Here is a 27,329-nt window from a genome sequence, read left to right as displayed (position 1 = left end):
CGGTGTGAGAGAGTTGAGGAATGTTGTAGGGGTCCAGGGGTCCTAAAAGGCCAAGGCAGTGTGGGGGGGAGAGCATGCCGCGCGAGACAGTATGAAGTGTTCCGCCCTGAGGTATGGACGGTAAGACGGGCCCAGAGCCTTCGACGTAATGCGGCGTGCCTCGCAAGAGCGGGACGTTGCCGTGGGGTCTCGCGGGTATGAGGGGCGGTGGACAGATGCAGCTGCCTTCTGACGTTGCTAGGTTGAGAGTTGAGGCTCTGAATCATGGCTGGGGATTTGTAGCAGATTTCGGGGTCCGGATCTTCGGTGGCATTCTTTCGAAAGAAATGTGGGATACGGTTGATGGGGTATTCGTGTGGAGGCACTGCTCTGGAGACATCATTCGGTTGTAAAATGAGTGCGTTTTTGGAAAATGTGGTGAAATCATAAATAACTTTTTGTTTGGCGTCTACTTGTTTGCGGTATATATCTGAGGAATACGCCCGTGTCTGCTTTGATATGTGAACCGAGTCAAAATCAGATGCTGCCGCTGCCCCTCCAGAGGCAAGTAGATGCAGAAAACTTGGGTATCCCGAACGCCACATATGCCCATGCCATGCAAGAAATCATTTTGCGAAGTTGCCCCCTTTCCATTTTCAAATGCCAAATTCAGATAACCCTCCTGGCCACTCCGGAACCGGAAAACATCCGTCTCTTCTTGTCTATCCTTGGAGCGTAAAGTCCCAGTCCTTGAACGCCTCGCGGAAGGCCTCGACGTCCTTGACCTCTTCCTCCTGGGCCTGGACGCAGTCCCGCCAGACGAAGCGCTGCTCCAGCTTGAGAAGCTTGGCAACGACCTTGCGGGGGTATTGCAGGTCGAAACGCATGTTGGGATCGAGCTTCATGACGAGACTAGTACCCTTAATCCTGTCGTCGCCGTTGTCTGCCCAGATCCAGATGCGGAAGTAGTCGCCAATGGTGCCCTGCTCCTCGTACGAGAGCTCGGTGTTTTCGAACTCGGGGTACTTGAGGTTCTCTGCCTCCACCTTGAAGCCGGCCTCGACGACGTTCTTGTAGACCATTTCCGCAGGAACGGGGTGAAATTGCCAATGGACGTGAATGTTGCGCTGGCGGCTGATTTCCCAGGTGATGGCACCGAGCTTATGATTCGACTTGGCAGCAACCATGGCTTGGAGGCTCTCTCGGAATCGAGTCATCTCCTTGTGGGTTCGCTCCGCATCTTCAGCAGAGTAGCTCTCGGCGCCAGAATGGTAGATGGTTGGCGTGTGTGCATGAGGTGTCATGATGATGTGGCCTGGGAAGCCCAAGCCCTTATCCTTGAATGTCTCCGATGTGGCGAGAGGGCCCTTGGCAGTAGCAAGATAGCTGTCATCGCCCACGGTGGCGACCATGTGGGTGTCCAGATTCGGGTTCGAGAGGCAGAAAAAGCAACGGTCAGGGCCGGGGGGAGGTGAGTGGTGACGACCTCGCTTGTTTCCACGGCGATGACGGCGGTCGCCGTCGTCTCCGTTACCGAAGCGGCTGTAAGAGCCTTCCTCCTGTGCGCGTCTCTTGGGCTTCCTGGGGCTGAATGGGGTGAAAGTCGCGCCAACTGGGCGCTCTACCGAAGTCTCGTTGAGCTGAATTGTGAAGGCGTAAAGCGCCTTGGCCTTCGTTGAATTGCCGTAGGGGGCCATGGAGATGAAGCGGGTGATGGGGAAATCGTCGCTGCCTTCCTCGGTGGGATGGAAGAAAGGCTCACGTTCGTAGAAGAACTCGGCAGGAGAGGGGGAGAAGTGGTAGCGGGGCTTCAGTGTAGAGCAAAGATCCGCAACTTCTGCCGTGCTCTCAATAATCGCCTGGTTCTCAGGGGCAAGAGCGGTCTTGGAGTTCGTCCAGACACCAGCAGGCCAAACTGCCGTCAGCAGAATATCCGCCTTGTTCGCTCCCTTCAGCGACTTCGCATCGTCGGCAGTGTGGAAGGGCAGGTGCTGTTCCTTTGACTGCCCACCAACGACTTCCTTATCGAGCTTTCCGCCCAGAGCAACGATTCTCACACCCTCTGAGGTCTTTGTGATGCTGCGCTTGCCGAGGAAGTGGAGGTTCTCGCAGATTTCCTCGTCGGCCTCAATCTTGGCGACGATTCGCGGAGGAAGGGGCGCGGTTCCAATGGTGAAGTAAGTAGACAGGGGCACCTTGATTTCGCCATTGAGAAGAGACTCGACAGCGGCGTCGTCCTCTGCGCCGAAGAGGTTGCCGGTTACGATTGCGAAGCTGAAGTTATTCTTCGCGTGGAGCGTCGCGACCTTGGAAAAGGCAGGCTGCAGCGAGCCATTGAGGCTGCCCAGCACGATCCTGTGACATGTCAGCACTCTTGAAAACATCCTGCAAGTCGCGGAGTCGTATCGAGGAACACTCACACCTTGGGTGCAGCCATTGCGCCTTGCTGATTCGGGGTGTGACGGGTTCGAGTGGTTGTTGATGGGAGCTTGAAGCTGGAAAGTTGCGACTGGGGGATGCGCGATGAAGTAATGTGGATCTCTATCTGGAAGGAATATAATTGGCGGAGACCCGCTTTTGATACTCTTATCGCCTTATCGAGGTGGACCGAGCTTCGCCCGGCAAAAAAAAGTTCAAATCTTTCTGGGCAGCTTTGAAGAGTCGGCGGGGAACTTTTTTTCGCGATCAAGCAGTGTGAAGCTGGGAGGCGAAGACGACGGGTTCCTGCGCATACCGCCTGTCAACGCGCCCAATATGCCTTCCACTTCATCTGGACGTATCACAAAGTCCCGAAAGGGCAAATACTCAACACCACATCAAAAGAACCACCGATGGGAGTCCTTCGCGACCAAGGTCTCCAAACTACACTCGCTCGATCCCCTACGAAAGGTCCGCCGACATGATCTCGACGAAGAAGACCTCGAAGCGACCACCTCATACTTCCGGACCGGCCTGCAGAAATGGGGCGAGCTCAATGTCTCAAAAGCCTTTAGTGATTTCAAGAGGGTGGTCTTGCCGCTGAGTGAGAGTCTTCCCCAGATTCTGCACTTCGAGAAGGACATCTTCGAGGCGCTCGAGACGTCGATTGCGAAACAAGACAAGGATGCCTTGGAGCCTGTCTTGGACCTCCTGACAGCTTTTGCGCACGATATTGGTACCAGATTCGAAAAGTACTATGCCAAGTCTCTGGATCTCATTATCGCCATCGCCGCCAGACCGCAGGATGCCGATGTTATTGAGTGGACCTTTGCCGCTCTCGCCTTCTTGTTCAAATATCTTTCGAAGCTACTGGTCCCGGATTTGCGACCGACGTACGATGTCATGATACCACTCCTGGGAAAGGCGCGCCACCCTCCTCATATTGCCCGTTTTGCCGCCGAGGCGTTGAGCTTTCTCATTAAAAAGGCAGCAGCACCAGCGAACCGGGAGACCGCTCTCGTCGCCATCGTTGAACACGCAAGGAACGACCTTCGAAGTACTGTCGGCGACCGTCAGTTCCAACTATACCAGGATGGTCTCATGACTATGTTCGCCGAGGCGATCAAGGGCCCAGGACAGACCATCCACTCGACTGGACCGGCCATCTTCACGACACTCATGAAAGCCATCCCCGAAACCGAGTCAGACCTCACGCCGACGGCGACCTGGACCGATCTTGTTTGCGGTGTCCTGACCAGCATCATCCACCACTCCAACGATAAGGACCTTGCGCTGGTCCTCGAAGCGATCCAAGACCATGTGCAGGCAGCGTTGGCCGAGTCTAAGCCAAGCAAGACATGGCGTTATGTGCCTTTAGTCAGGGTTCTCGGTACGGCTGCGGGAGTCCGGAGAGGATCTCGCGTCAGCAACTGGCCCGTACTCGTCCAAAACCTGACAGCGATGCTGGATGCGATGGCACAGAACTCCCCAGAGGCAACGGAGGATAAATTGAGCCTGATATGGAAGCATGTCGTTGTCAACGCCGCGATCGTCTGGCACCAGGCGCCGATTGACGCCCTAATCCCGTGTATCAAGGACTTCATGACAGCTCTTCAGAGGGAGAAACTCATGAGATGGTATATTCCGTTCTGTGCCTACTTCTCCGAGTTGGATTCACAACGATTCCGAAGTTTGTTCCAGACCTATTTCCAGAGGTATGTCATAGAGCATCATCTTTCATGTCTCGCATGCTAACAGTGACCAGGTTCATTGTCAGCCACTGGTCCGACGGTCGAAACGAGGATATGCTGTGCGTTTTCTTACCGCGCATGGTCAAGTCAGGCAGTCTGCCCTCGCCAGGGGGCAAGGAGACCTGCAATCTTCCGCGCAGCTGGCAGGACCAGATTGTGTCAAAGTTCGAGCGCCTCGAAGCGTCACCCTTCCCCGAACGCGGAGCCTATGACAAGGATCCCCAAACATGGCGGGATAGATGTCTGCCCAAATACTCAGCACTTCTAGACCTCCTTTACTCTACGACAGTTCACCCATCGGCAAGCGCCAAGATCGCGGAACTCCTACTTAGAAAGTTGAGACTTGCACTGAAACCATCGTCCACGTTGGCGTCGGATGAGGTTCACTTCAGCGTCAGCCAGGGTTTTCATGCGTACCTTCGCATGAGCAAGGCGGCTGGTCCGGTGGATTCGGCTCTCAGCCCGCTTCTTCGGGCTGCCGTGCCTCGGTTCAGCCGTTCAGTTGGCTTCCTGGAGGCCTATCTTGAGTACGCTGAAGCAACAAAGAACCAGCTGCCGTCGGTCGACCGCCAAAGCAGCGACAGCAGCGAGGGCTCTGGAGAGGAAGATCCTGTCGTTCAGGCACTAATCGAGAACCTCTCTGCCTCTTCTCATGAGCTTCGTCTCGCTTCTCTTAAGATTCTTCAGCAAATCGAGTCGACGCCCGATGAGCTCTCCTGCCACACCCTTATGCTGGATATTGAGCAGACACCTATGGAGCTTTCCACGATGAGAAATGTTGCTATGCATCTGCGCAAGCTTGGTCAAACTTACTCTCAGTTGAGCAAAAACTCCTGGCTCTTGAAGGCAATCCCTTCCTTCATGTTCGGCATGTTGACAGTCAAACTTTCACCTTTGTGGGACGATACCATTACCGCTCTGAAGCTGGTTGGAGAATCCAAGACGGGTGCGGAGGCTATTTCAGATATGGCTTTCGACTGGCTGGAGACGCCCTCGCCCAGGTGGTCGGGTCCCGGAAGCCAACCATCGCTCCAGGGCAGGGAACCCGTCACTGACTTCGACTGCACCCACTTAAAGAAGCTCTGGAGGATGGCAGATGAGGTTGAGCCTGTGGTCAACAACGCGGTAGATCTCATGCTCCAAGCTTTTGACGAGCAGCAGCAGACCGTAGAGGCCCACGCGACCAACGCCCGAGCCCAGGCAATCAAGGTCTTTACTGCTATGCCTTCGTCTGCTGAGAAACACTCGCGTAAGCTGGTGCCCTTTTTCTTGCCTTGGGCTCTTGATGAGGATGATGCATCTGACGCCCAGGACGATGAGGAGCCTCAGTCCAATGGAGAGGACTGGTCACTTCAGGACCGCAAGGCACTCGTTGGTGTCTTTGCTCTGTTTGTCAACCCGAAGTCTCTGTATCAGAACGAGAAAGTGTACCGTGCCCTTCTCCACCTCATGGAGAATGGTGATATCGAGGTACAGGAGCAGGCACTGAAGGCTATCCTCGCCTGGAAGCAAAAGGGAGTCACACCTTACAAGGAAAACTTGGAGTACCTCCTCGACGAAGCCAGATTCAAGAACGAGGTTACCGTCTTTCTGCAAAGCGACGAAGTCATTCGACCTGAGCACCGGGCCGAGCTCATGCCTGTGCTTCTGAGACTCTTATACGGAAGAACCATCTCTAAAAAGGGAGCTGCCAGTGGCCGTCATGGTCTGCTGGCTACTCGTCTGACCGTTCTGAGAAACCTGAGTGTAGAGGACATGGGAAGTTTCTTGGACATCGCGACTGGCAGCCTGAGGAACGCTCGCGTTATTGATGAGTCTGGTTTCCGCTCCAGCTTGTTCGATCGGGAAATTCTCCCTCCTCGCAAGCAAGTCGGTTTCATGAACATGATGCTGCCCCTGATCAACGAGCTCGGCGCTCATGTTGGGCCTTATGTCGAGAGACTTTTGCATCCCATTCTGTACTGCTTGATCTCCGCTTGCCGGCGACTCCGGGACACGGCGATTCAGGAGGATGATGAGGACGAAGAACCCACTGAGGCGTCTCAGGAGTCGCTGTACAAAGACATCCGCCAGACCGGCTTGAAGTGTATCATTTCCCTGTTCCGCAATGCGCAGGATTTCAACTGGTCGCCGTACTCGGAACCTATCGTCAACGAGGTCGTTGTCCCCAGGACCGAGAAGTTGCCTATTGAGACCGCCCAGTCGATTTCTGGTATTATGCAGCTGCTTTGGACGTGGTCCCAGCTTCCTAAGGCTGCGTTATTCTTGTCAATCAACAGCCAGATTCTACCGAAGGTTATCGAGTGCGTTTCGGTGCCGAAGGCCAAGGAAAACGTCAAAGTGTTCGCCCTCAGCATCGTCCGCAACCTCTTTAAGCTGGCACAGGCTCCTGCCGAGGAGTCCGAGTTCAATGAACTTATCCGCGTCGAACTCATTGACGCGAACATGGAGCTGATCTTGAGGACAATTACCACTGCACTTGAGGCGGAGATGGGCAATGAGCTGTTGGAAGCTTGCATTGAAACCATTGTCGAGCTTTCTCCTATGGTTGAAACCTCTCAGAACGTCCAGCAAACTCTGGATATCTCAACTAAGCTTCTCAACCAGCCCGCACGCAAGGTCAGCCCCAAAGCCAAGGGCAGGATTCTGCTCATTCTTGAGCGTTTCATCAACATCCTGGGTGCTTCCGAGGCGGAGGACACGACTGCCAACATCGCTATCTACGAGACTCTGGCTTCCCTTTTCAGCTACTTCAAAGACAGAGAGAACAGGACGTCTCTGGCTCGCGTTCTTACGGCTCTTGCCGCCAAGGATGCCACTATCCAGGAAGTTGCCGAGCTTTGCAGCGCCCTCAATGCGTTTGCACCGGACCGCATTGATGAGCCGGACTATGACAAGAGACTCAAGGCCTTCACCCAGATTACAAACAAGGAGACGCCGTTTACTCCCAAACAGTGGCTCGCGCTCCTGCACAACTTGATCTTCTTCATTCGTAGTGATGAGGAATACGGCATCCTTGCGTCAAACTCTGCAGACGGTCTCCGGAAGTTCATCAGCGAGGTAGCGGCGTGCCAAGAAGAAGCCTCGAAGGCAGCGTTTGACAAACAAATGAGGGACATTGTACTCAAGTCCATCTACTCCGGAGCTGGCGAGGAGTCGGCTACTGTCAGACGTGAGTATCTGAGAGTGTTTGGGTACCTCATATACCAGATGCCCACGTGGGAACCTGTGGCGGATTTGAAGGGCTTCCTTGGCGGCGATATTGACGAGGACACCACCGAACTGCCTTTCTTCTTCAACATTCTCAGCCCTGCCACGTCCCGTCAATTGGAAGCTATCCGATTCCTCGAGACTGCCAACGAGGTCCACGAAATCAGCAGCCAGAATCTGGGCAAGTTCTTCATTCCGCTGCTGGAGCATTTCATCTTCGGCCGCGCATATGGCACCGACGACCAAGGTTTGGGCGCCCAGGCGACAATCACGATTGCGAACTTGGCCCTGTCCCTTGACTGGAAGACCTACCGTGTGATCCTTCAGAGATATATCAGCTTCGTGGAGTCTAAGCCTGATCTGCCGAAGCAGGTGAACAAGCTGCTCGGAAAATTCAGCGATGCTCTCGTCGTCTCCGTGGAATCAAAGGCCACTGACGTTGAGCCCATGCAAGTGGATGGCTCTGAGGCTGCCTCCCCCTCCAACTTGAGACTTGCTCGCACCGTTCCCGCACAGGCGAAGCTCAGCACCGATGTTGGCAACCTCTTCCTTCCTACCTTGATCAAGCACTTGCACGAGAAGGATGAATCTGAGGTCAGCTATCGTGTGCCTGTCGGTGTCATCATCGTCAAGCTCATGAAGATCCTCCCATCTGAGGAGATGGGCCAGAAGCTTGCTGGCGTACTCACAGACATCTGCCACATTCTCCGCAGCAAGTCTTGGGAAGCCCGTGAGATGGCCAGAGATACTCTGGTGCAAATCGCTTCCGTTCTGGGCCCGACCTACTTTGGTTTCATTCTGAAGGAACTTCGCGGCGCGCTCAAGCGAGGTTACCAGCTGCACGTTCTCTCATACACCCTTCACTCCATGTTGCTCAGAGTCATCCCGGAATTTGAGCAGGGTGATCTCGACTACACTCTCTGGTCTATCGTGGCGGTTATCATTGATGACATCTTCGGTGCTGCCGGTCAAGAAAAGGATGCTGAGGGATACGTCAGTGAAATGAAGGAGGTCAAGGCAAGCAAGTCTCAAGATTCCATGGAGTTGATTGCCAAGTCTGCCTCCATCAGCCAACTCGTCGCACTCGTGCATCCACTGCAATCTCTTCTCCTGCAAAAGGTCGACCTCAAGCTGGTCCGCAAGATCGATGCGTTGTTGGCCAGAATCACCGCTGGTCTGCTGCAAAACCCTGCAGCACAGAGCCGTGACACACTGGTGTTCTGCTACGAGGTCATCCAAGAAGTCTACAAGAGCAAGCAGCCCGAGAAAGCACCGAGGATCGACCCGCGCCTCAAGAAGTATCTCTACCAGAAGGGCGTGAAGAAGGACAACCACGGCACCGCGGGCAAGTACACATACAAGCTGGTCAAGTTCGCCTTCGACATTCTGCGGGCCGCCTGGAAGAAGCATGACAGTCTGCGCACTGCAGCGAACATCACTGGTTTCGTCCCCATCATTGGTGACGCTGTCGTAGGCGGCGAGGACGACGTCAAGGTTGCAGCTTTCAAGCTGCTCAGTGTCCTGGTCAGAGTTCCTTTCAACAACGAGGACGATGAGAAGTTGTTCAAGGTCGCCACCAGGGAGGCCTCCAAGAGCATTTCAATGTCAACATCTACGACTACAGACCTCTCCCAGGCTGCGCTGAAGTTCCTTTCAGTCATTCTCCGGGAGCGCAAGGACATTCCCGTTAAGGAGGCAGCCATCGACATGCTGCTCGGCAAGCTCAAGGACGACCTTACCGAGCCTCTCTACCGCCACGTCACTTTCAACTTCCTGCGCTCCGTCCTTGAGCGCAAGATCGAGACTGCCGTTGTTTACGATACCATGGACTACGTCGGTACCGTCATGATCACCAACGATGACCAGAACACGCGAGACTTGGCGAGAGGAGCCTTCTTCCAGTTCCTCAGGGACTACCCACAGAGAAAGGCGCGCTGGGTGAAGCAGCTCAACTTCATCGTTGCCAACTTGACCTACGAGCGAGAGGGCGGTCGTCTGTCCGTCATGGAGGTCGTCCATCTTCTGTTGACGAAGTCGGCAGATGATTTCGTGCAAGAAGCCATCGCCACGTGTTTCCTGCCCCTGGTCATGGTGCTGGCCAACGACGACAGCGAGAAGTGCTGCCTCGCTGCCGGCGAGGTGCTCAAGGAGATGTTCCGCAAGGCTGACAAGGAGCGGATGCAGAACTTCATGACGCTTCTGCGTTCGTGGATTGAGCAGGAGGACAACGCAGCTGTTACGAAGCTGGCTCTCCAGGCATTCGGGTTCTTCTTCGAGGCCAGGGAGCCTTCAACCAAGCACAAGAAGGAGCTGGACTTGGTTCTTGGCAAGATCGGGGAGATTGTCGGGACTGGCGATATCCGCGTCGCTGACGAGGATTTGATGAACACCGTCCTCCATGACGTGCAGGTCCTGACAGAGAGATACCCCGAGAGACTCCTCGGTTCGGAATCTCGGGACCTCTGGGCCGACATCCGCGGATGCTTCACGCATCCTGACAACTCCGTCAAGTTGAGCACCGCCAAAGTTCTGAGTGCCTTCCTCGCCGACTACGCCAGCAAGGCTGCCAAGGCGGGAGAGACGCTCAAGGGGTCTCACGGACTGGACCTTGATTGCGAGGATGTCGAGGAGCTGGTGAGGTTGACCATGTACGCCTTGAGAACTCCCGAGATCGAAGATACCCTTGCCACGGAACTCACCCAGATCCTGGTATTCTTGGGCCCCCGTCTGCCCGTCAAGGTGCAAAACGTACCGGAAGCCGAGACCCTTGGAGACAGAGACGAGCAGGAAGCCGAGGAGGACAGAATCGAGGAGCACCGCAAGGACCTCCAGTACCTCTTCTGGAAGCTCTCCTCCCTCCTGCGCAAGGACGTCCGGCCCAAGTCAAGCGCCATCACCCCCAAGGTCGTCGCTATGGAGGTCTTGGAGACGATTTGCCGTCGCGTGCCTCAGGAGCACCTCGAGCCCTCGTTCAAGACCATCCTGTACCCCCTGCAGAACCTGACGGACCCCAACATCCCCGTGCCCTTCTCGAACGACGAGCAGTTCAAGGCCAAGCTGGATGGACTGAAGAACAGGGCACAAATCCTCATGGACTCTCTGCAGAAGAAGTTCGGCACGGCCGAATACACCAAGACGTTGTTAGAGATCAGGGAGGAGGTGCGCGAGAGGAGACAGCAGAGGTCGAGCAAGCGCAAGATCGAGGCGATTGCGCAGCCGGAGAAGTACGGCAGGGACAAGAGGAAGAAGACGGAAAAGAAGAAGGAAAAGAAGAAGGTCCGCAGCGCCGAGCACAGGGCGGCCAGGACGGCGTACAAGGGGTGGTAATTACTAAGTCTGCACGAAGACTGCATCGTATGGCGTTCTCGGTGGGAAAAAAGGCTGCGAAGACATGCATGGTGTTTTATAGTACATGGGCTACATCGCCCGCTCATATGTGAGATTCTTATCTATTTTGTTGTTACATTTCATCTTCGTCTCGTCGCCCAGAAGTGTGTGGTGATGGGTATCCAGAACGCCGTCTCCATGCAGTCGTGTCATACCCCGACGGCTCCTAGCCGTCTTTTGTGTGGTCCAAAGCACCGCCCCCAAATATCAATGTTGTACAATGTGATAGTTTTCCATTACGTCCCTCATGATGACTCTTCTTTCTTGGCCTCGCCAGCCTTGGCCCCAGCCTCGGCCTCCGTAGAGCCCTCGTCGGGGTAGAACTCAATGTCACCGTCCTCGCCGAGCGTGCCCCTCTTCACCAGCCTGCCCTTCTCGCGCATGAGATCCTCAACGGTGACCTTCTTGTCGCCAAAGATGCCGAGGTGGTCGCTGATGACGTGGCGGTTGCGGCAGCCCGGGCAGGTGATGAGGACGGAGCCGTGGTGGTAGCCCTGCTTTGAGACCTTGTGGCGGGAGCGGGTGTCGCAAGGCACGCAGGTGAAGTCGAGCTGGTAGTGCGGGTTCGACTCGAGGCGGATCTGCTGCTCGGTCTTGCTCTCGAGGTCGCGCGCGGCTTTGGGCTTCGGGATGGAGTGGGCTAGGCGCGTAGCGACGGCGGGTTGGAGGGGTAGGCTTTGAGAGAAGGCGCCTTGGGGAATGAGGCGCATTATCGGGGAGGTAGTTGGGCGGGCTGTTTGGCGCAGCAGAGGCGCTAATCTTGTGAATGCTGAGCGCGAGGCCATTTTTATGTATTGTGAGTGTCGTGAGGAGTTAGTATCGTGGCTGGGCTGCTGGTGTTGGTGGTGCTTGAAGCTCGCAAAAGTCAAGCGGAACCGAATTGGAGCTTTGGTCGCAAAAAAAAGTCCTGGGAATGCCGTCACTGCTCTTCCAGTTTCCAGAACCCAAAGCCCACTGTAAAAAGATTGAAACGGATGAGCGCCACATGTGGCACTTAGATGTGGCACAACAAGGGAAATCAACGAATCAGGGTCCTACAGTCCTAACTGGCTGGCCTTTGCGTCTAGGAACTGGGATAAGGATGGGAATTGATTGGGTCCAATAACCCGGTCGTGCCTTCCGCCTCGTGCGCGCGGACCATCCCGGCTTCGGGGGTGGTTTTGTGTGTGCCGTGTAGTGCAGTGCAGCCTTGCTTTCTTTCCCGAGCTCATTGTGAACTGAACCTAGACAACTGCCTGTACCGTGTGCGATGCCTTGTTCAATACCGCCTCCTTCGATCCTTCCTGTCGCGAACTCCCTCCTGCCCTGCGCGACTGAGGCTACAAAGACCAGCTAGGACTTCTGCTTCCCTTCGCTTCCTCCGACAACCTTCTTTCAGCGCAACACCACCACAACTTACCACTTCTTCCCCTCCACCACACTTTCTGAGAAAGCTACCCCGCCGCCACTTACTCAGACGCCCACGATAGCTACTACGACCTGAAACGGTCAACCACAACACCACTCCCGGCAGAATTTTCGCTACACACGATATCTCGATATCCATAAGGAGACACGATGATTTCCGGCAGAGGTGGAGGAGGTACAGCCATGCGGGCTGGTCGCATTCGGCCCCCGCGCCGCCCGGGCAGGGTAAGTCACCCCAATATGTCACTGCGGGAAGGAAGGCGCGATGAAAAGCTTGATTTTGGTGCAAGACCTCTCTTCTCGAGATCTGAAGACCCAATAATTCTCGTCTTTCGTTGAACCGATGTTGCTTTGCTCAGCATGCCTGTTGTTTGCCTGTTTGGGCATTGGCTGGGTGCAAACACCAGACGATCGATACGGGGCACGCGGCGGCCGCACATCCCGATGGACCGGGCTGACATGATGAACAGCTCACCTCAGGTATCGACACGAGCGACTTCGAGCAGTGCTGGGAAACCCTCAAGCAAGCCCTTACCGACATTCACAACCAGAACTGCAGTACCCTCTCCTTCGAGCAGCTTTACCGAGCTTCATACAAAATTGTTCTTAAGAAGAAGGGCGAGATGCTATACGACCGCGTCAAGCAACATGAGGAGCAATACTTCTCCGAACATGTCATTCCCGAGATTGACAAGCTCGTCACCGCAAACCTGGTCAGCGCTGCTATGGGCGGCTCAGCTACCTCGGTCAACGAGCGACGCAAGATGGGCGAGCACTTCCTGAAGGGCGTGAGGGCCTCGTGGGACCACCACAACACCTCAATGAACATGACTGCCGATATTCTCATGTATCTTGACCGTGGATATACCCAAGACGCCCGCCGAGCGTCCATCTACACTGCGACTATTGGCTTGTTCAGAGACCATATCCTGCGAGCCTGCCTCAACTCGAGCGGCGAGTACACCGTCTTCGACATCCTCAACTCAGTCATTTTGGACCATATCAACATGGAGCGGGACGGAGACAATATTGACCGCCATCTGTTGCGCAACATCGTTCGAATGCTGGATTGTCTTTACGAGTCGGATGAGGAGAACGAGTCGGAAAAGCTGTATCTCACAACATTCGAACCAGCGTACCTCCAGTCTGAGCGAGAATACTACAAGCAGGAGTGCGAGCGCTTGCTCCGCGATGCCGATGCCGGTGCCTGGCTTCGGCACACGCAACGCCGCCTTGCAGAGGAGAACGACCGATGCGACACCACCATTCATTATGAGACGAGGGAGAAGTCGATTAAGGTTGTTGATGAGGAGTTGATCTCGGCGCACCTGGACGATTTCCTGAATCTTGAGGGCAGTGGACTCAAGTCCATGGTCAACTACGACCGTGAAGAGGAGCTATCCATTCTTTTCAAGCTCGTTTCAAGGGTTGACCCGAAGAAGACGTCGCTGAAGACGATTCTCTCCGCCCGCGTCGTTGAGCTCGGTCTCGAGATTGAGCAAATCCTCAAGGATACCAACTTTGCTACGGCGGCTGCGGCTGACGGCGAGGAGGGCGAGGGCACCGAGAAGGCCAAGACTCTGAGCTCATCAGCCCAGCAGACCGCTGCTGCTATCAAGTGGGTTGACGATGTATTGAAGTTGAAGGATAAGTTCGACAATCTGTGGAAGAAATGTTTCCAGGAAGATTTGATCATTCAGACCGCTCTCACGAAGAGCTTCTCCGATTTCATCAACATGTTCACCAAGAGCTCAGAATACGTCTCTTTGTTTATCGACGACAACCTGCGCCGCGGCATCCGAGGCAAGACCGAGACCGAAACTGAGGAGGTGCTGGAGAAGGCCATCACTGTCATCCGCTACCTTTCCGACAAGGATCTCTTTGAGAGGTACTACCAGAAGCACCTCGCCAAGCGTCTCCTTCACAACAAGTCTGAGAGTCATGACGTGGAGAAGTCGATGATCTCGCGAATGAAGCAGGAACTTGGCAACCAGTTTACTGCCAAGTTCGAGGGCATGTTCCGAGACATGGAGTCATCCGCCGAACTGTCTTCCGGCTACAGAGATCATATCAGGGGTCTGGGCGATGTCGAGCGTAAGCAGATTGACCTTGCCGTCAACATCCTGACGACCAACTCATGGCCTCCCGACATCATGGGACGCAACTCGCAATTTGCCGATGGCGCCGGCTGCAATTGGCCGGACGAGATCAAACGCCTGCAAGACAGCTTGCTCAAATTTTATCTCACTAACCGCAGTGGTCGCAAGTTGACATGGTTGGGCTCGACCGGTAGCGCGGATATCAAGATGGTCTTCCCTGCTATCCCTGGTGGTAAAGGGCCGCTATCGCGCGAGCGACGATATGAACTGAATGTCCCGACATATGGCATGGTCGTTCTCATGCTCTTCAATGAACTGGAGGAGGATCAGGAGCTGTCTCTGGAGGAGATCCAAGCCAAAACCAACATTCCCACACCCGATCTCACTAGGGTTCTTGCTTCCATCTCCATTGTCCCGAAGGCCAGGGTTCTCCTCAAGGAGCCCGCCACCAAGTCAGTCAAGGCCGGGGACAAATTCAAGTTCAACAGCGCCTTCGTTAGCAAGCAAGTGCGCATCAAGGCTCCCATCATCAACGCTACGTCAAAGGTTGAGGGCGATGAGGAGAGGAAGCAGACGGAGGAGAAGAACAACCAGACCCGTGCTCACGTCATTGACGCTGCGCTCGTCAGAATCATGAAGTATGCTATCCCGACAGCCTTGCGCTGTGGCATTGGCTAACATTTCACAGGCAACGCAAGGAGCTCACCCATACGCACCTCCTTAGCGAAGTCATCGAGCAACTCAAGAGTCGCTTCACGCCTGAGGTCACCCTCATCAAAAAGCGCATCGAGGATCTGATTGTACGCGAGTACCTCGAACGAGTGGAGGACGTCTCGACCCCGACTTACCGCTACCTCGCTTAAGCTTTTCAAAGCTTACTCTAGTGAGCACGACGACGGAAATGATTATGATTTGAATAGAGGCATTGCGGGCTGCATCAGGGACGGTTAAGGGTTTTTTCGGCATTGGCGTTTAGAGGGTGAGTCGGTTGGTCAGTAGCTATCGCGCACATCTTTGAGAAAAGTGGCCGGCGGTGGAGGGCTTAGGCAGTGAGCCTATCTCGTTGAGTTTCGAGGCTTTTTGACTTTTCCATACGCCACAGGCAGCAGTGGTTGGGGTCTGAACTGGCTAACGGTGGGTGAGATTCAGGCGGTTGTATATATTACTTTCGCATGTACGAATTTCAAGGGACTTCTTGCATGATATCTATTGTATCTCTGTTCCCACCCCCCGTCCGTCATTCTCTGGTCATTATCCGTGCCTCCGTATTCTTTCACGGCATACATTTCTGTACTGACACGAAAGAGTGCCGTCTGCTTCGGCAGCATTGAAGGGCAGTCGGTGGTTGTGGTGAGCACTGCTTCGTCATTATCGAGAGCCACGAGGTATAAAATTGCATGCTTCATTCCAAGAACGTAGCTTCAAGGGCCAATGTAATGGAATCGAGCTGGCTTCCGTACGTGAGCCATTGTCTCGCCTTCTTTTTTGTTCGTCCTCTTACCGAGGTACCGTCACTCCTAAGCTTTGATCCATTTGCGGTTGCTTGAGCGTACTTAATAACGGAATAATTGGGGAGAGACAAGCCTGGCGGACGGTGATGTGACTCTTGAAGGTTGCCTTGTATTCTTCCATCCGCAACATGGGGTTCTGTCTCTGGCTGTTAAGATGATAGTTGGGATGGCTTCTTTTTGTTCAGAGGGTGTGGTACGCAGATTTCATTTGTCTCGTTGCTGTTGTTTGTTACACAAATTGAGCGCTTTAATATGTAGGCGCTCTCAACGGTTCACCCTGTCTTCGTGTACGCTGCGGGGTCTACGCTCAGGTGGGCTCCAACGTGCTCTGGAAGTGCTTTTAGAGCGGTGATGATGAGTCGTATAAATACGCCTGATCGATGATAATCTCAACTTGTTGCAACACAATGCGCGGAACTGTCTGGCCCTGAGTGCTGATGGGAGTGAGGGATCGCCGTTCGTCATATGACTTTTCTTGTCGTGCTGATTCGGGAGAGAAGGGTTGACAGTTATCTAGGCTCAGAAGAAGTCATGTTTGGGCGAATACTCAGAGAAGGATAGAAATATCAGAAGACGCTGACGATATGATGAGAGAAATTTCTTGAGATACTGCACAAATCTGACAGGCCGTCTGGGGTGCTGCTCATCTTGGAAAACCAGTACAATGTCGGAGCACAAGCGACATTGTTGCTGTCTGCAACAAAATGATACCAAGATGGCCTCTTTATAAGGTGCGTGGTGCATAGAGTGTGAAGAATATAAAAGGAATGCTGCGCCAAAGGCTGGGTGCTAATATGCGCAACACGCAATCGCCATGTTCGTTTCGGATCTGTTTGTTTCAAAGGGAATTAGATTATGTTAACTACGTTAAAGCTGCGCCCAGCAAAGGCGGCTAAGAGCTATATAGTGCTTCTAATTATCACATATTGGGCAAGGTTTATGTGTATGAATACTTGAGAGGCTCTGCTTATCAGGTATTCACTGATGAATATCTGAAGAAGGCAGGAGGAAGAAGGCGAGAGCCCTGGCTGTAGAGGGAACAAGAACATAATTATACGAACACCCTGCGCAGCCATATGCCTTATTTTGATGCGAAGCTTCATGTATACTGATTGGAATAGTAAAGGGAAAGTGAAGATCGATTGGGATGGGTGGAAATTTTGAGCTTCAACTTCATGGTTATAGGAATTTGGTTTCGAGGAAAACGTCTTACAATGACGAGTGCATTAGGCACAAAACAACGAAATGGATGGCATTGGCACACGATTTGCTTGCTCCATAGTAGTATCACTCTTGCCAGGCTTAAATAGACTTCAGCGGGGTTGATCACAACCACAATAACTAGTTTACTTCACACTGTGACATCTCCGGCAACCGCCGTGAGAGGTGGGCAGATACCTAGATACCATGATACCTCGAGGCTGGGAAGATCTCTGCCTGGAATGGTGTTGCCACAGATATCTTAGCATAACAGATCTTCTATTATCATCGCCCTTCGCATTGGAAGTAGCGGTCAGCTAAGCATATGGTGATAATTGATGTCGCTGTTTATCATAGCCTCAACCTTCTCGTTTCTTTACGTCACAGCTTGGTGCTCCCAGCAGGTCCATCAACCTCTCCAAACAACTCCATAAACGCTCCATGAACCTCATCAGTGAGATCGCTCGCCTGCAAACTCCTCCCCTTCTTGACGAACGCTCGCCTCGAGCACTCCCTCGTAATCGCACACCCTCCAAACGCAGCCAACCTCACCAACTCTGCCTCTGCAAGCTTATTGTCTCCTGTATCCCACAACCCATCAAGATACGCTTTCCTCCACCCCAAGAAAGTCGCAATCGACCCCGTCAGCGTATCCCCCTGTCCACCACTCCTCTTCAGCCCGCCCTCGAGGTCAACAATAAAGGTATCCTCCCCATTCGTGATGAAATCTTTCGCCCCCTTCTGCACAACCGTCACACCCTCAAGCGCCCTCGCCAGCGCCTCAACCTTAGCCGTCTCCTTCTCATCCCTCCCCCCTTCTGCGCCCTCCTTCGCCTTCCCCTCATCAATCCCAAGCGCCTTGCACAGCCGCGAGAACTCAACCACGTTCGGCGTCAGCACCGCCAGCGCGTACCCCTTCACGAGCCCGGGGTCCTTCTGCACGAGCTGCAGCGCATCCGCGTCGAGCACCAGCGGGATCGAGCGCTCCCTGGCGGCGCGGATGACGCGCGCGACGGTGTCCTGCATCAGCGGGTCGCGCCCGAGGCCGGGCCCGATGACGAGCACGTGCAGGCGCGCGAGCATCTCGACGATGGGCGCCGAGATCTTGTCCGCGTCCGGGGGGGTGGAGGCGGTGTCCTCGGAGGGGGACTGGCGCATCAGGGGGTGCACCATGAGGTTTGGCGAGTAGGTCTTGATGGTGGCTGCGGCGCCGGGGGTGCAGATTACGTGTGACTGTGCATATCAGTTGGGAACCGAACGGCGGGCGCCTGGATGGCGAAGATCGTGGGAATGTGAGTTTTTGGAGGGCCTACCATATCGCAACCTAGCCTGGCGCTCGCCATGGCTGAAAAGTACGGTGCTCCCGTGTAGTCCACGCTACCGCCGATGACGGCGACACGGCCCAGCTGTCCTACGAATCGACTGTCAACCCCTCTTTCCGCCAAATCCGCGAGGATGACTTACCTTTGTGAAACTTCTCCAGCATGGGCGGAACCATCCGCTGAACGCGGCCGAGGATCTCCTTCGTTGCAGACGACATGGTGGGGGCGGGGTCAGATGGCATCGCAAGCTCGAATGTGTGCAGAATGAGCTGATGTGGAAGCTATATACTGCAATGGAACAAGCGGGAATCGCTGATGAATGGTGACGCCGACCGTGAATTAATTGTTGAGGGAAAGGGAGAGTAACCTCCGGAGCTTGACGTATGAATTGGGTTTGAAATTCGTTCGAGGGGCAGATGTTTGGCGAGTTGAGGTCGGGAGCTCTGACAGGCGAATGATGTCACTTGCCGATATCCCCGAGGCGTCACAAATCCACACCAACGACGTCTCATCGAAGAATCATCGCAAACAACGCCCATTCTTTGGCTTTTGCATATGTCACAGAACAATTCGAAGCTGTAAATTTCTTCTTCACAGAGCAGTTTTATTGACAAAATATGTCGTTATTCACAGGAGAGTTGTACGGTGGCCCCTGTGAAATTTCAGAGATCTAGGACTTAAAGTCAGGACCAAAGCCGATAGACTGCATGATATCATCGAGCTTCTTTCATCTGGTCCTGATTGAATTAAACTTGGGGGTGCGAAACTAAATCGGGACGTCGATGACGGCAGCTGAGATAGTGAGGATCATGAGGCTGACGACAGACGACGACAGATGAGGACGACAGACGAGGACAACAATGGCGATAATGGCGGCAAGAACACTGGCAACAACGAGGACAGTGGAATACGTTCAATCATGGTATAAATTTGCTTCTAAGTAAACGTCCAAACTACCAGATAATCCGTTCGTCGCGCCCCAGACATTAGCATGTCACATAAGTTTTCGTAGTGCTTAAAATTCATAAAAGATGCCGCTCGCCAATAATCCCCGCTTAAGCCTTGACAATCCTGCAAACCAAGTCCGAGCCGTCGACTGAGTCGCCCTCCTTAACCTGGAGGGTGGAGACCTTGCCGTTGTGAGGAGCAGAGATGACCATTTCCTGCATAGGATGTTAGTATATAGGTCACAAGCAGCATCGACACAGTAACTTACCATCTTCATGGCGCTGAGGACAGCGATAGGGTCGCCCTTCTTGACATCAGATCCGTCCTTGACACGGAGCTCAACCAAGACACCAGCCATAGGCGCGCCAACCTGGCTGGAGTCGGAGGGGTCGGCCTTAGGACGGCTGACGTTCTCAACCGAGGCCTTGTTGTCGTCGACGGTGACTTGTCTGACTTCACCGTTCATCTCGTAGAACACCTCGCGCTGGCCAGTGTTCTCGCTCAGAGGACCAATAGCAAGGAGCTTAAGAATGAGGACCTTGCCCTTCTCGAGCTCGACATGGAACTCCTCACCAATCTCGGGACGAGACAGGAAGTACTTGGTGGGCAGGACGGAGAGGTCACCATACTTCTGGATGAACTTCTTGTAGTCCTCGAAGACCTTGGGGTACATGACGTACGCGGCGATGTCGCACTCGGTGATGGGACCGCCGAACTTCTTGTGGAGGTCGCGCTTGACCTTGGCGAAGTCAACGGGCTCGAGGAACAGACCGGGGCGCTTGTCCAGCTTCCTGCGGCCACGAAGAGCGTTGGAGCGGAGGGGCTCGGGGAATCCGCCGTACGGCTGACCCATCATACCCTCAAGGAACTCCAGGACGGAGCCGGGGAAGTCGAGCTCGGAGGCACGGGCCTTGACGTCCTCGGCGGTAAGCTTGTTGGAGACCATGAACTGGGCAAGGTCACCAACGACCTTAGAGGTGGGCGTGACCTTGACGATGTCGCCAAGGAGATCGTTGGCGTGCTCATACGCCTTCTTGGTCTCAGCCCACTGCGTTCCAAGACCCAATTGAGATGCTTGGAACATCATGTTGGTGAGCTGACCACCGGGGATCTCGTGCTCGTACACCTCGGGATCAGGGCCAGCGAGGTGGGCCTCGAAGGGCGAGTAGAGCAGGCGCAGCTGCTGCCAGTAGGTGTCCAGAGCGCGGACGTGGGCGGGGTTCAGGCCGGGGTCGAGATCGCTGCCCTCAAGGGAAGCAATGATGGCGTTGATGCTGGGCTGAGAAGTCATACCGGACAGACTGTCAGTGGCAGCGTCGACGGCATCGGCACCGGCCTGGGCGCAAGCGACCATGGAGGCAACACCCGTGCCCGCGGAGTCGTGGGTGTGAACGTGGATGGGCAACTCGGGGTACTTCTTGCGGATTGCGCCAACCAGCAAAGTAGCTGCGTGGGGCTTGAGGACACCGGCCATGTCCTTGAGACCCAGGACGTGGATATCAAGAGCGACCAGCTTGTCAACCAAGTCGAGGTAGTACTCGAGGTTGTACTTCTTCTTAGGGTTGAGCACTGCGAACTCGTTAGTAAACGTGACAATGGGCATGAATAGAACACAGGGGGAACTTGCTGTCTCCTGAAATGCACACGGTTCCCTCGACGACACCTCCAGCCTTGTGGACGGCCTTGATACCGACCTCGAGCTGGTCGATGTCGTTCAGGGCATCGAAAACACGGAAGATATCGACGCCGTTCTTCTTGGCCTGCTCGACGAAGTGGTCGATGGCGTTGTCGGGAAGGGACGCATAGGCCACACCGTTAGCTCCACGCAGGAGCATCTGGAAGGGGATGTTGGGAACTGCCTTCCTCATGCGGCGCAGACGGTCCCAGGGGTCCTCGTACAGGAAGCGATAGGCAACATCGAAGGTGGCACCTCCCCAGCACTCCAGAGCGTACAGGTTGGACAGGGCGTGGCTGGTCTCCTTGGAGATGTTCAGGAGATCAACGGTACGGACACGCGTGGCCAGAAGCGACTGGTGGGCATCACGCCATGTGGTATCCATCAGAAGGCAGCCCTTGTTGGCGCGAACGGCCTTTGCGAACGCCTTGGGGCCCTGGTCGACGATGATTTGTCTCCATCCCTTCTTGCAGGGCTGAGAAACATCGAGCTTGGTGCCGTCCTCCTTGAGAAGCTCGGGCAGGATGATGTCGCCCTTGAACTTGGGCTCACCAATCTGGCCCTTGATGCTGCTGCCGTTGACGGCAACGTCACCAAGGTACGCGAGAAGCTTTTGCGCACGGTTCTGGCTGCCAATGAGGTCGAACAGCTGAGGAGTGTCGTCGATGAAGGTCGTCCAGCAGTTGCCATCGATGAAGGTGGGGTGCGTCAGCAGAGACGCAAGGAAAGGAATGTTGGTCTTGACACCACGGATACGGAACTCGACAAGGGCACGGAGAATCTTTCTGCGGGCAATCTCGTATGTTGAGCCGTGGCAAGTGCACTTGACCAACATGGAGTCGTAGTAGGGGGTAATGACGGCACCGGCGAAACCGTTACCACCGTCGAGACGGACACCGTTACCACCGGCAGAGCGGTAGACCTCAATCTTTCCGGTGTCGGGGGAGAAGCCCTTTGCGGGGTCCTCAGTAGTGATTCTGCACTGGATGGCGAAACCTCTGGTGGAAATGCGGTCCTGTGTCAGACCGAGCTGCTGCAGAGTAGCGCCAGCGGCGATCTGGATCTGGGCGGCCACGATATCGATACCCGTGATCTCCTCAGTGATTGTGTGCTCGACCTGGATACGGGGGTTGATCTCGATGAAGTAGTACCTGTTCTGCTGGTCGACCAGGAACTCGGCGGTACCGGCGTTGCGGTAGTTGACCGACTTGGCCAGCTTGACGGCGTCGTTGAGAATAGCATCGCGAGTCTCGGTGGGGAGGTCCTTCGCGGGAGCAATCTCGACGACCTTCTGGTGGCGACGCTGGACGGAACAGTCACGCTCGTAAAGGTGGACAATGTTGCCATGGTTGTCACCGAGGAGCTGGACCTCAATGTGCTTGGGCTTGTCGAGGAATCTCTCGACGAAGACGGTGCCGTTGCCAAAGGCAGACTTGGCCTCGGAGGTGGCTCTCTCGAAGGACTCCTTCAAGCTCTCCTGCTCGCGAACGACACGCATGCCGCGACCACCACCACCGTAGGCGGCCTTGATAATGATGGGGAAACCATATTGATCGGTGAAGCTCTTAACCTCCTCAAAGGTGGCGACGGCGCCTTCGGTACCGGGGACGACGGGGACATCGGCAGCGATAGCGAGCTTTCGGGCGGAGACCTTGTCGCCTAGCGAGTCAATGACATCGGCCGTAGGTCCGACGAACTAAAACGGGCCCCGAGTCAGTGGGTTGTCAGATTTTAGGGGCTGCTAAAGGATCTCTTACAATGAGGCCGGCCTTCTCAACGTTGCGCGCGAACTCGGCGTTTTCTGACAGGAAGCCGTATCCTTTGGCGGTGGATTAGCACATGTCAAAATGGTGGTTTTTTTTCGGTGCTCTTACCTGGGTGAATCATCTGCGCGCCATGCTCGACGGCAATCTTGATGATCTCATCTCCAGCGAGATAAGCACCGACCGGGGTGTATTGACCGCGCTTGCCAATGACGTATGCCTCGTCGGCCTCTGTGGAACAATGATTAGAGGGGAACGGAGAGAAGAAGCAGCTGCGTGAAGGACATACTTTGTCTGTGCATGGAGAGACGGTCCTCGTAACTGCGATGTTTAGTATGCGAAACTTGGTTCGGGCCAGGCGATGTGTTTTACCTGAAGACAGCGATGGTGTGCAATGAAAGCTCGTGGGCCTACAGAGAGTCAGCGATGCGTCGCAAGATGTGATGTCGCAACCGGTTGGATTACTTACAGTTCTGAAAATCTAGACGGGCAGAAAAGTAAGCATTGCAATTCTACATAGTACCTTGAGCGTCGAGGAGGTTCAACATACACGAATGGCTGAACGACTGTTAGCTTGCGTGAGTCAGGGCCGGATGAATGGATGTACTTACGAATTTCACCACGGTTGGCAACTAGAGGCATGAAGACACTGGTCAGCGCAATTCTCGAGGGATTGGTTCGGATAGCTCCGTCGAGCTTCGAGCCAGCTCAAAGAGGTTCAAGCTTACCCAGAATCTTCTTCAGGTGCATGATGCTCGAGTTGGCACGAATGTGGTGGATGGTCTGGGGGTCCTTCTGGACCTCCTCGACATCGCCGTCCTCGAAGACATCGTTGAATGTGGGCTGCGTCTGGGCCATGATGGGCAGTTGTGCAGCGTGTGGGAAGGTGTGAGGGAAGAAGGAAGAGAGTTTCGAGAGGGACAACGGCCTATTTTGAAGGGACCGAGGGGCAGGGAAAGCTGTTGAGGTCTCAAGTGCGAGACAATTGCGTCGGCTCTCGGTTGGCGGGGTGGTTTGGTTTGGGTCTGGTCTAGGTTGGTGGGGTTCTCCCAGGTTTCCAATCCCAAGCTTTTAGACGCAACAAGCTCGTCGGACGTGCCGCTTGCTTGGGGGTGTGTGTGGTCTGGTCTCTGGCCGCCTGTCTTTTAGGTGCAGATCAGGCGCAGCAGCAACAGATGCGGCGGCGGCGGGTACAAGGGTCAGGGGGAACAGAGTCCAGATGAGCCGAAGCACCGAAGCAGAGAGACGCGCCGTGTGTGGTGGGCTGAGAAGTTGAGCCGACGGGATTCGATTCGACGGGGTCCTGAAGTGAGAGGACGTGGAATGAAAGCCGAGGGGTAGCTAGGGAAGCTTGCTGGCTCTTTGCCGGGGTTAGGTAGAGAGCTTCGATAACAAGCGAGCACAGCTCTTTCTCTCTTTCTTTTTTGCGCTCTTACACCCGTCCGACCGAAGGGTACGGGAGTGGATGTCGGTGGGTGGGGGGGTATGACGGTGGTGGATGCGAACAAGCAGTGGTATCTGGGGGAGCACAAACGACGATGTAATACCATGTACGCAGCAGCAAGAACAGCAGCGGCCGGCGGACAGATGGCGGAGGACGAGGAGAGGAAGAGAGAGAGGACGGGATGAACACGAAGCTCGTGGGATGAGGGGATTTTATTTGTATCTGGGTTGGTGCCAGAAAGGTAAATGGCATGTCTGTCAGTCCTTCCCTCTTCGCCAGGGCTCGTCTCCTCGTAGGTACACCCCGGACAGCAGGAGAGGAGACCAGACCAGACCAGACTAGACAGATCCATCTGAGAGGGCCATGTCCATCCGTCGACTTCAGACCAACCTAAAGATGGCATTGGCACTGGCACTGGGGCTGGCAACGCACGAAAAGGCCGACCTCTCCGCGAGACGTGGTGGTCGACTGTGAGGGAGTGGTGAGAAAGTAGAAACCGACTGGCGACTGTACCAGAGGCCCCTCCCCTGTCGCCCCTCGTCGTCATGAAGGAGGGGACCTTGTCTCCAGCAGCTAGCGCGAAGTAAAGGCATGCAGCCAGGTAGAAAAGTATCCGGGTACCTCCATGTCGAGGAGCGAGATGCCGCGAGATGAGGTGCGTGGCAGCCAGCCAGGTGCATCAGATGGGAGGTGTAGCTGGTGGAAAGAGGGCCAGAGGAGGGGGAGGGGTAGAGGGGTGTCCAGGTGGGTTTGCGTACCGCGGTACAATGGAAGTTCCAAGTCCCATCCTGAAGGGCAGGCAGGTACGTACCGGACCTTTCTTACCTTCCTTACCTCCAGCGGACCTTACCTTTCTCTGGCTGCTGCTGGGACGGGAGCTTAGGCCACCCTGCGATAGCAGCTGCCCACTCAAAACAGCACGCTTTGTCGCGGCTACCCTTTTTTTTTTTTTTTTTTTCTTCCTGTCCCAAGCCTCATCGCCCTGAGAAATGCAATGGCATGTCTCGCCGGCATTCGGCGTTTGTACCTCTCCCACCTGACGACGGCGATGATCACGCTGCTGTGTGCCGTACATTTCATCGAGCATCCTTTGCCTCAAAGGGCAATGCAGTTAGTCAATCTTTCAATAGACTGCCCGTCCTCTGCTTGCTGCTCGTCGTCTGGCTGATGACCCTGGAGCCCAGATCCTGGTAGCGTAGCGTGCGGATACATGTGAAATCCCAACCTGAGATGGTGATACCTCTTGGCTTCGCAATGCCCCGAGAGCAGCCCTGAAGCCCTGAGAATAGCAGCAAGCCCCCCGCCCATCCCTGACCGAGAGATACCACAGGTGTTTCCACGGTTGAGATACTGGCTATCCATGCCCACGCCCAGCCTCTCACTCTCAGTCTCCCCGGCGGGCCGGTGCCTTGACCGCAGCTCCTGAGACAGTTGCTGAGAATGCCCAGAGATGGGATCTGCAATCAACAACAACGAAACAAAACAGAAAGCGGCACCTTGATATCTATAGACTAAACGTCAGCACCGCCGCACATTGACTCAGGCCCAGATCCACGCCAGAGACGAGGGTGCATTCGCCGTTGAGACGCCAGCGCTTGCCATGTCAGTTTCCCCCTCAAACACGACTTCGAGTTACCTGACAAGTAACAAGTGTCCGTGGTAGTAAATCTAAAAGTAAAAAGCGATGATGGCGGGGTCGCAAAACACCGCTAGACCCCAACCAATTGGCCAACCACAGCCCGCCGATACAAAACTGCTTTCCTCCGGTTTGACTAACAGATTCCTGGAAGCAACAGAGCCAATTGCGGCATAGCGACAATGGCAGTTGCAGACTGCATTGGAGGGAAAATCCAGCCTGCAGAGAGAGTCAGAGTCAGGAAAGCAGCAACTGCCTTATCGTAATTACTTGCTTGAAAGAGCCAAGCACGAATTACCTACCTGAGGTGCCTTCGCAGTAAGAGGAAAGACCAGCAGCCAGGCGTGCCTGACTTGTAGACCTAAGCCAATTGGATTGGCAAGACACGCCGAGTGCCGGTGTCTTGCACCTCCCCCAAGCACACAACCTTGAAGCATTCATTCTGCAAGTGGTGGCGCCTGTCACAAGGCAAGCAAGGTTTCATGCACCAAAAACACTACACTGCACACCCTTCTTCGTAAACCAAGATACCGACATAATTTCCCCAATCCCGAGAGAATTGCACCCAGCTCGGCAATCCTCGCAATCTCACGAGCTCTTCACGGAACTCCCCAGAGCTTGAAAAGCCTGTATGGGCTCTCCCCGGGCGCGACCACTGCCGAAGGCCGAGGATAACACGGCTGTCCACCCGACTACACGGTCACGGATCGGACGTCCGCCTCTCTCGACGGCCTGACGTCCACCCAGCCCGTGCTTCTCTTCGGGACAACTCGAGGCGATATCAGTCGTTGCGATGAAGTTCTCGGGACGCCGTTCCTGACCATTTTCGCCCCGCGGTCCAGCTCGTCGCAGAATGCGGGGTGCACGGGGTGACTTGCACAGGGTTCTGCCTTTTGTTTACCCTTTGACGTCTTATTCTTTTCCAGACGGCTTCGCTAGGGAGAAAAATAATATCCGAAATATCGTCAACCTCGGCCTCTTGCACCGAGGGGCATGCCCGCAAGACAGCGACCGCCGGCTACCCTTCCGCCACCAACCACACCAACGGCCAGCCCTGGGATGGGATGGGATGCGACACGGCAAGGCAGGCCACGCCGACCTTGGCCCGGACTGGCTACTGCAACCGCCAACCGCCGCCGCCGCGACCGCCCACTTCACCTTACGATGTCCATCCAGTTGGATCATCACTGACCACATGTAACTACAAGACGGCAGCCATGAAGCCACTCGCCAGAAGCGCACCATCCCAGGCACAGGACCCAAACCGCCCAGGTCCCTCCGTCAAAACAAAACCGCGCAGCCCCCATATTACTCGAAAGTTATTCCCGGTCCACTGACTCTTGAGGTGAAATCCCCGGACCACGCTGGGCCTGGGTCGTGTCCCGTGTTCCCCAAGAGGAACAAGTCCTATGAGATCGGGCACGCCAGAGACTGAATCATCGGCTTTGAGCCGGTGCATCTGGAGGTGCAACTGCAACTCGCCGTATCAACCATCTCGACTCGTTACACCGCCAAGGTGCCCTCTGGATCTCACTTGTGCTGCAAGCCTGCGGGCGACTCGGCCAGATTATCCTGCGCA

General features: G+C 54.9%; 6 protein-coding genes across 6 annotated transcripts; 2 read left to right on the top strand and 4 right to left on the bottom strand.

The window, feature by feature from the left end:
* Positions 1–701: 701 nt before the first annotated feature.
* Positions 702–2,416, bottom strand: COL26b_009118 (uncharacterized protein; the record flags this gene model as incomplete). The annotated part of the gene is made up of 2 exons (XM_053181859.1): positions 702–2,334; positions 2,400–2,416. 2 exons carry the CDS (start codon positions 2,414–2,416, stop codon positions 702–704), a joined length of 1,650 nt encoding a protein of 549 aa, XP_053034193.1.
* Positions 2,417–2,733: 317 nt separating this feature from the next.
* COL26b_009117 (uncharacterized protein) lies at positions 2,734–10,685 on the top strand (the record flags this gene model as incomplete). Its single annotated transcript, XM_053181858.1, has 2 exons — positions 2,734–4,112; positions 4,163–10,685. The coding sequence occupies 2 exons, from the start codon at positions 2,734–2,736 to the stop codon at positions 10,683–10,685; spliced, it is 7,902 nt and encodes a 2,633-aa protein (XP_053034192.1).
* A 305-nt stretch (positions 10,686–10,990) lies between these two features.
* On the bottom strand, positions 10,991–11,455 carry COL26b_009116 (uncharacterized protein; the record flags this gene model as incomplete). Its single annotated transcript, XM_053181857.1, has 1 exon — positions 10,991–11,455. One exon carries the CDS (start codon positions 11,453–11,455, stop codon positions 10,991–10,993), a length of 465 nt encoding a protein of 154 aa, XP_053034191.1.
* Positions 11,456–12,302: 847 nt separating this feature from the next.
* On the top strand, positions 12,303–15,114 carry COL26b_009115 (uncharacterized protein; the record flags this gene model as incomplete). The annotated part of the gene is made up of 3 exons (XM_053181856.1): positions 12,303–12,377; positions 12,623–14,889; positions 14,940–15,114. 3 exons carry the CDS (start codon positions 12,303–12,305, stop codon positions 15,112–15,114), a joined length of 2,517 nt encoding a protein of 838 aa, XP_053034190.1.
* Positions 15,115–17,343: 2,229 nt separating this feature from the next.
* Positions 17,344–18,502, bottom strand: COL26b_009114 (uncharacterized protein; the record flags this gene model as incomplete). Its single annotated transcript, XM_053181855.1, has 3 exons — positions 17,344–18,195; positions 18,276–18,373; positions 18,427–18,502. The coding sequence occupies 3 exons, from the start codon at positions 18,500–18,502 to the stop codon at positions 17,344–17,346; spliced, it is 1,026 nt and encodes a 341-aa protein (XP_053034189.1).
* An 837-nt stretch (positions 18,503–19,339) lies between these two features.
* Positions 19,340–23,528, bottom strand: COL26b_009113 (uncharacterized protein; the record flags this gene model as incomplete). Its single annotated transcript, XM_053181854.1, has 11 exons — positions 19,340–19,447; positions 19,501–20,801; positions 20,860–22,603; positions 22,665–22,726; positions 22,782–22,901; positions 22,960–22,991; positions 23,043–23,080; positions 23,140–23,151; positions 23,221–23,228; positions 23,282–23,302; positions 23,399–23,528. 11 exons carry the CDS (start codon positions 23,526–23,528, stop codon positions 19,340–19,342), a joined length of 3,576 nt encoding a protein of 1,191 aa, XP_053034188.1.
* Positions 23,529–27,329: the final 3,801 nt, after the last annotated feature.

Source organism: Colletotrichum chrysophilum, assembly GCF_026319265.1.
Source record: "Colletotrichum chrysophilum strain AFK26 chromosome Unknown scaffold_85, whole genome shotgun sequence".
Classification (NCBI taxonomy): Eukaryota; Fungi; Ascomycota; class Sordariomycetes; order Glomerellales; family Glomerellaceae; genus Colletotrichum; species Colletotrichum chrysophilum.
This window is presented reverse-complemented; position numbering and strand designations above follow the sequence as displayed.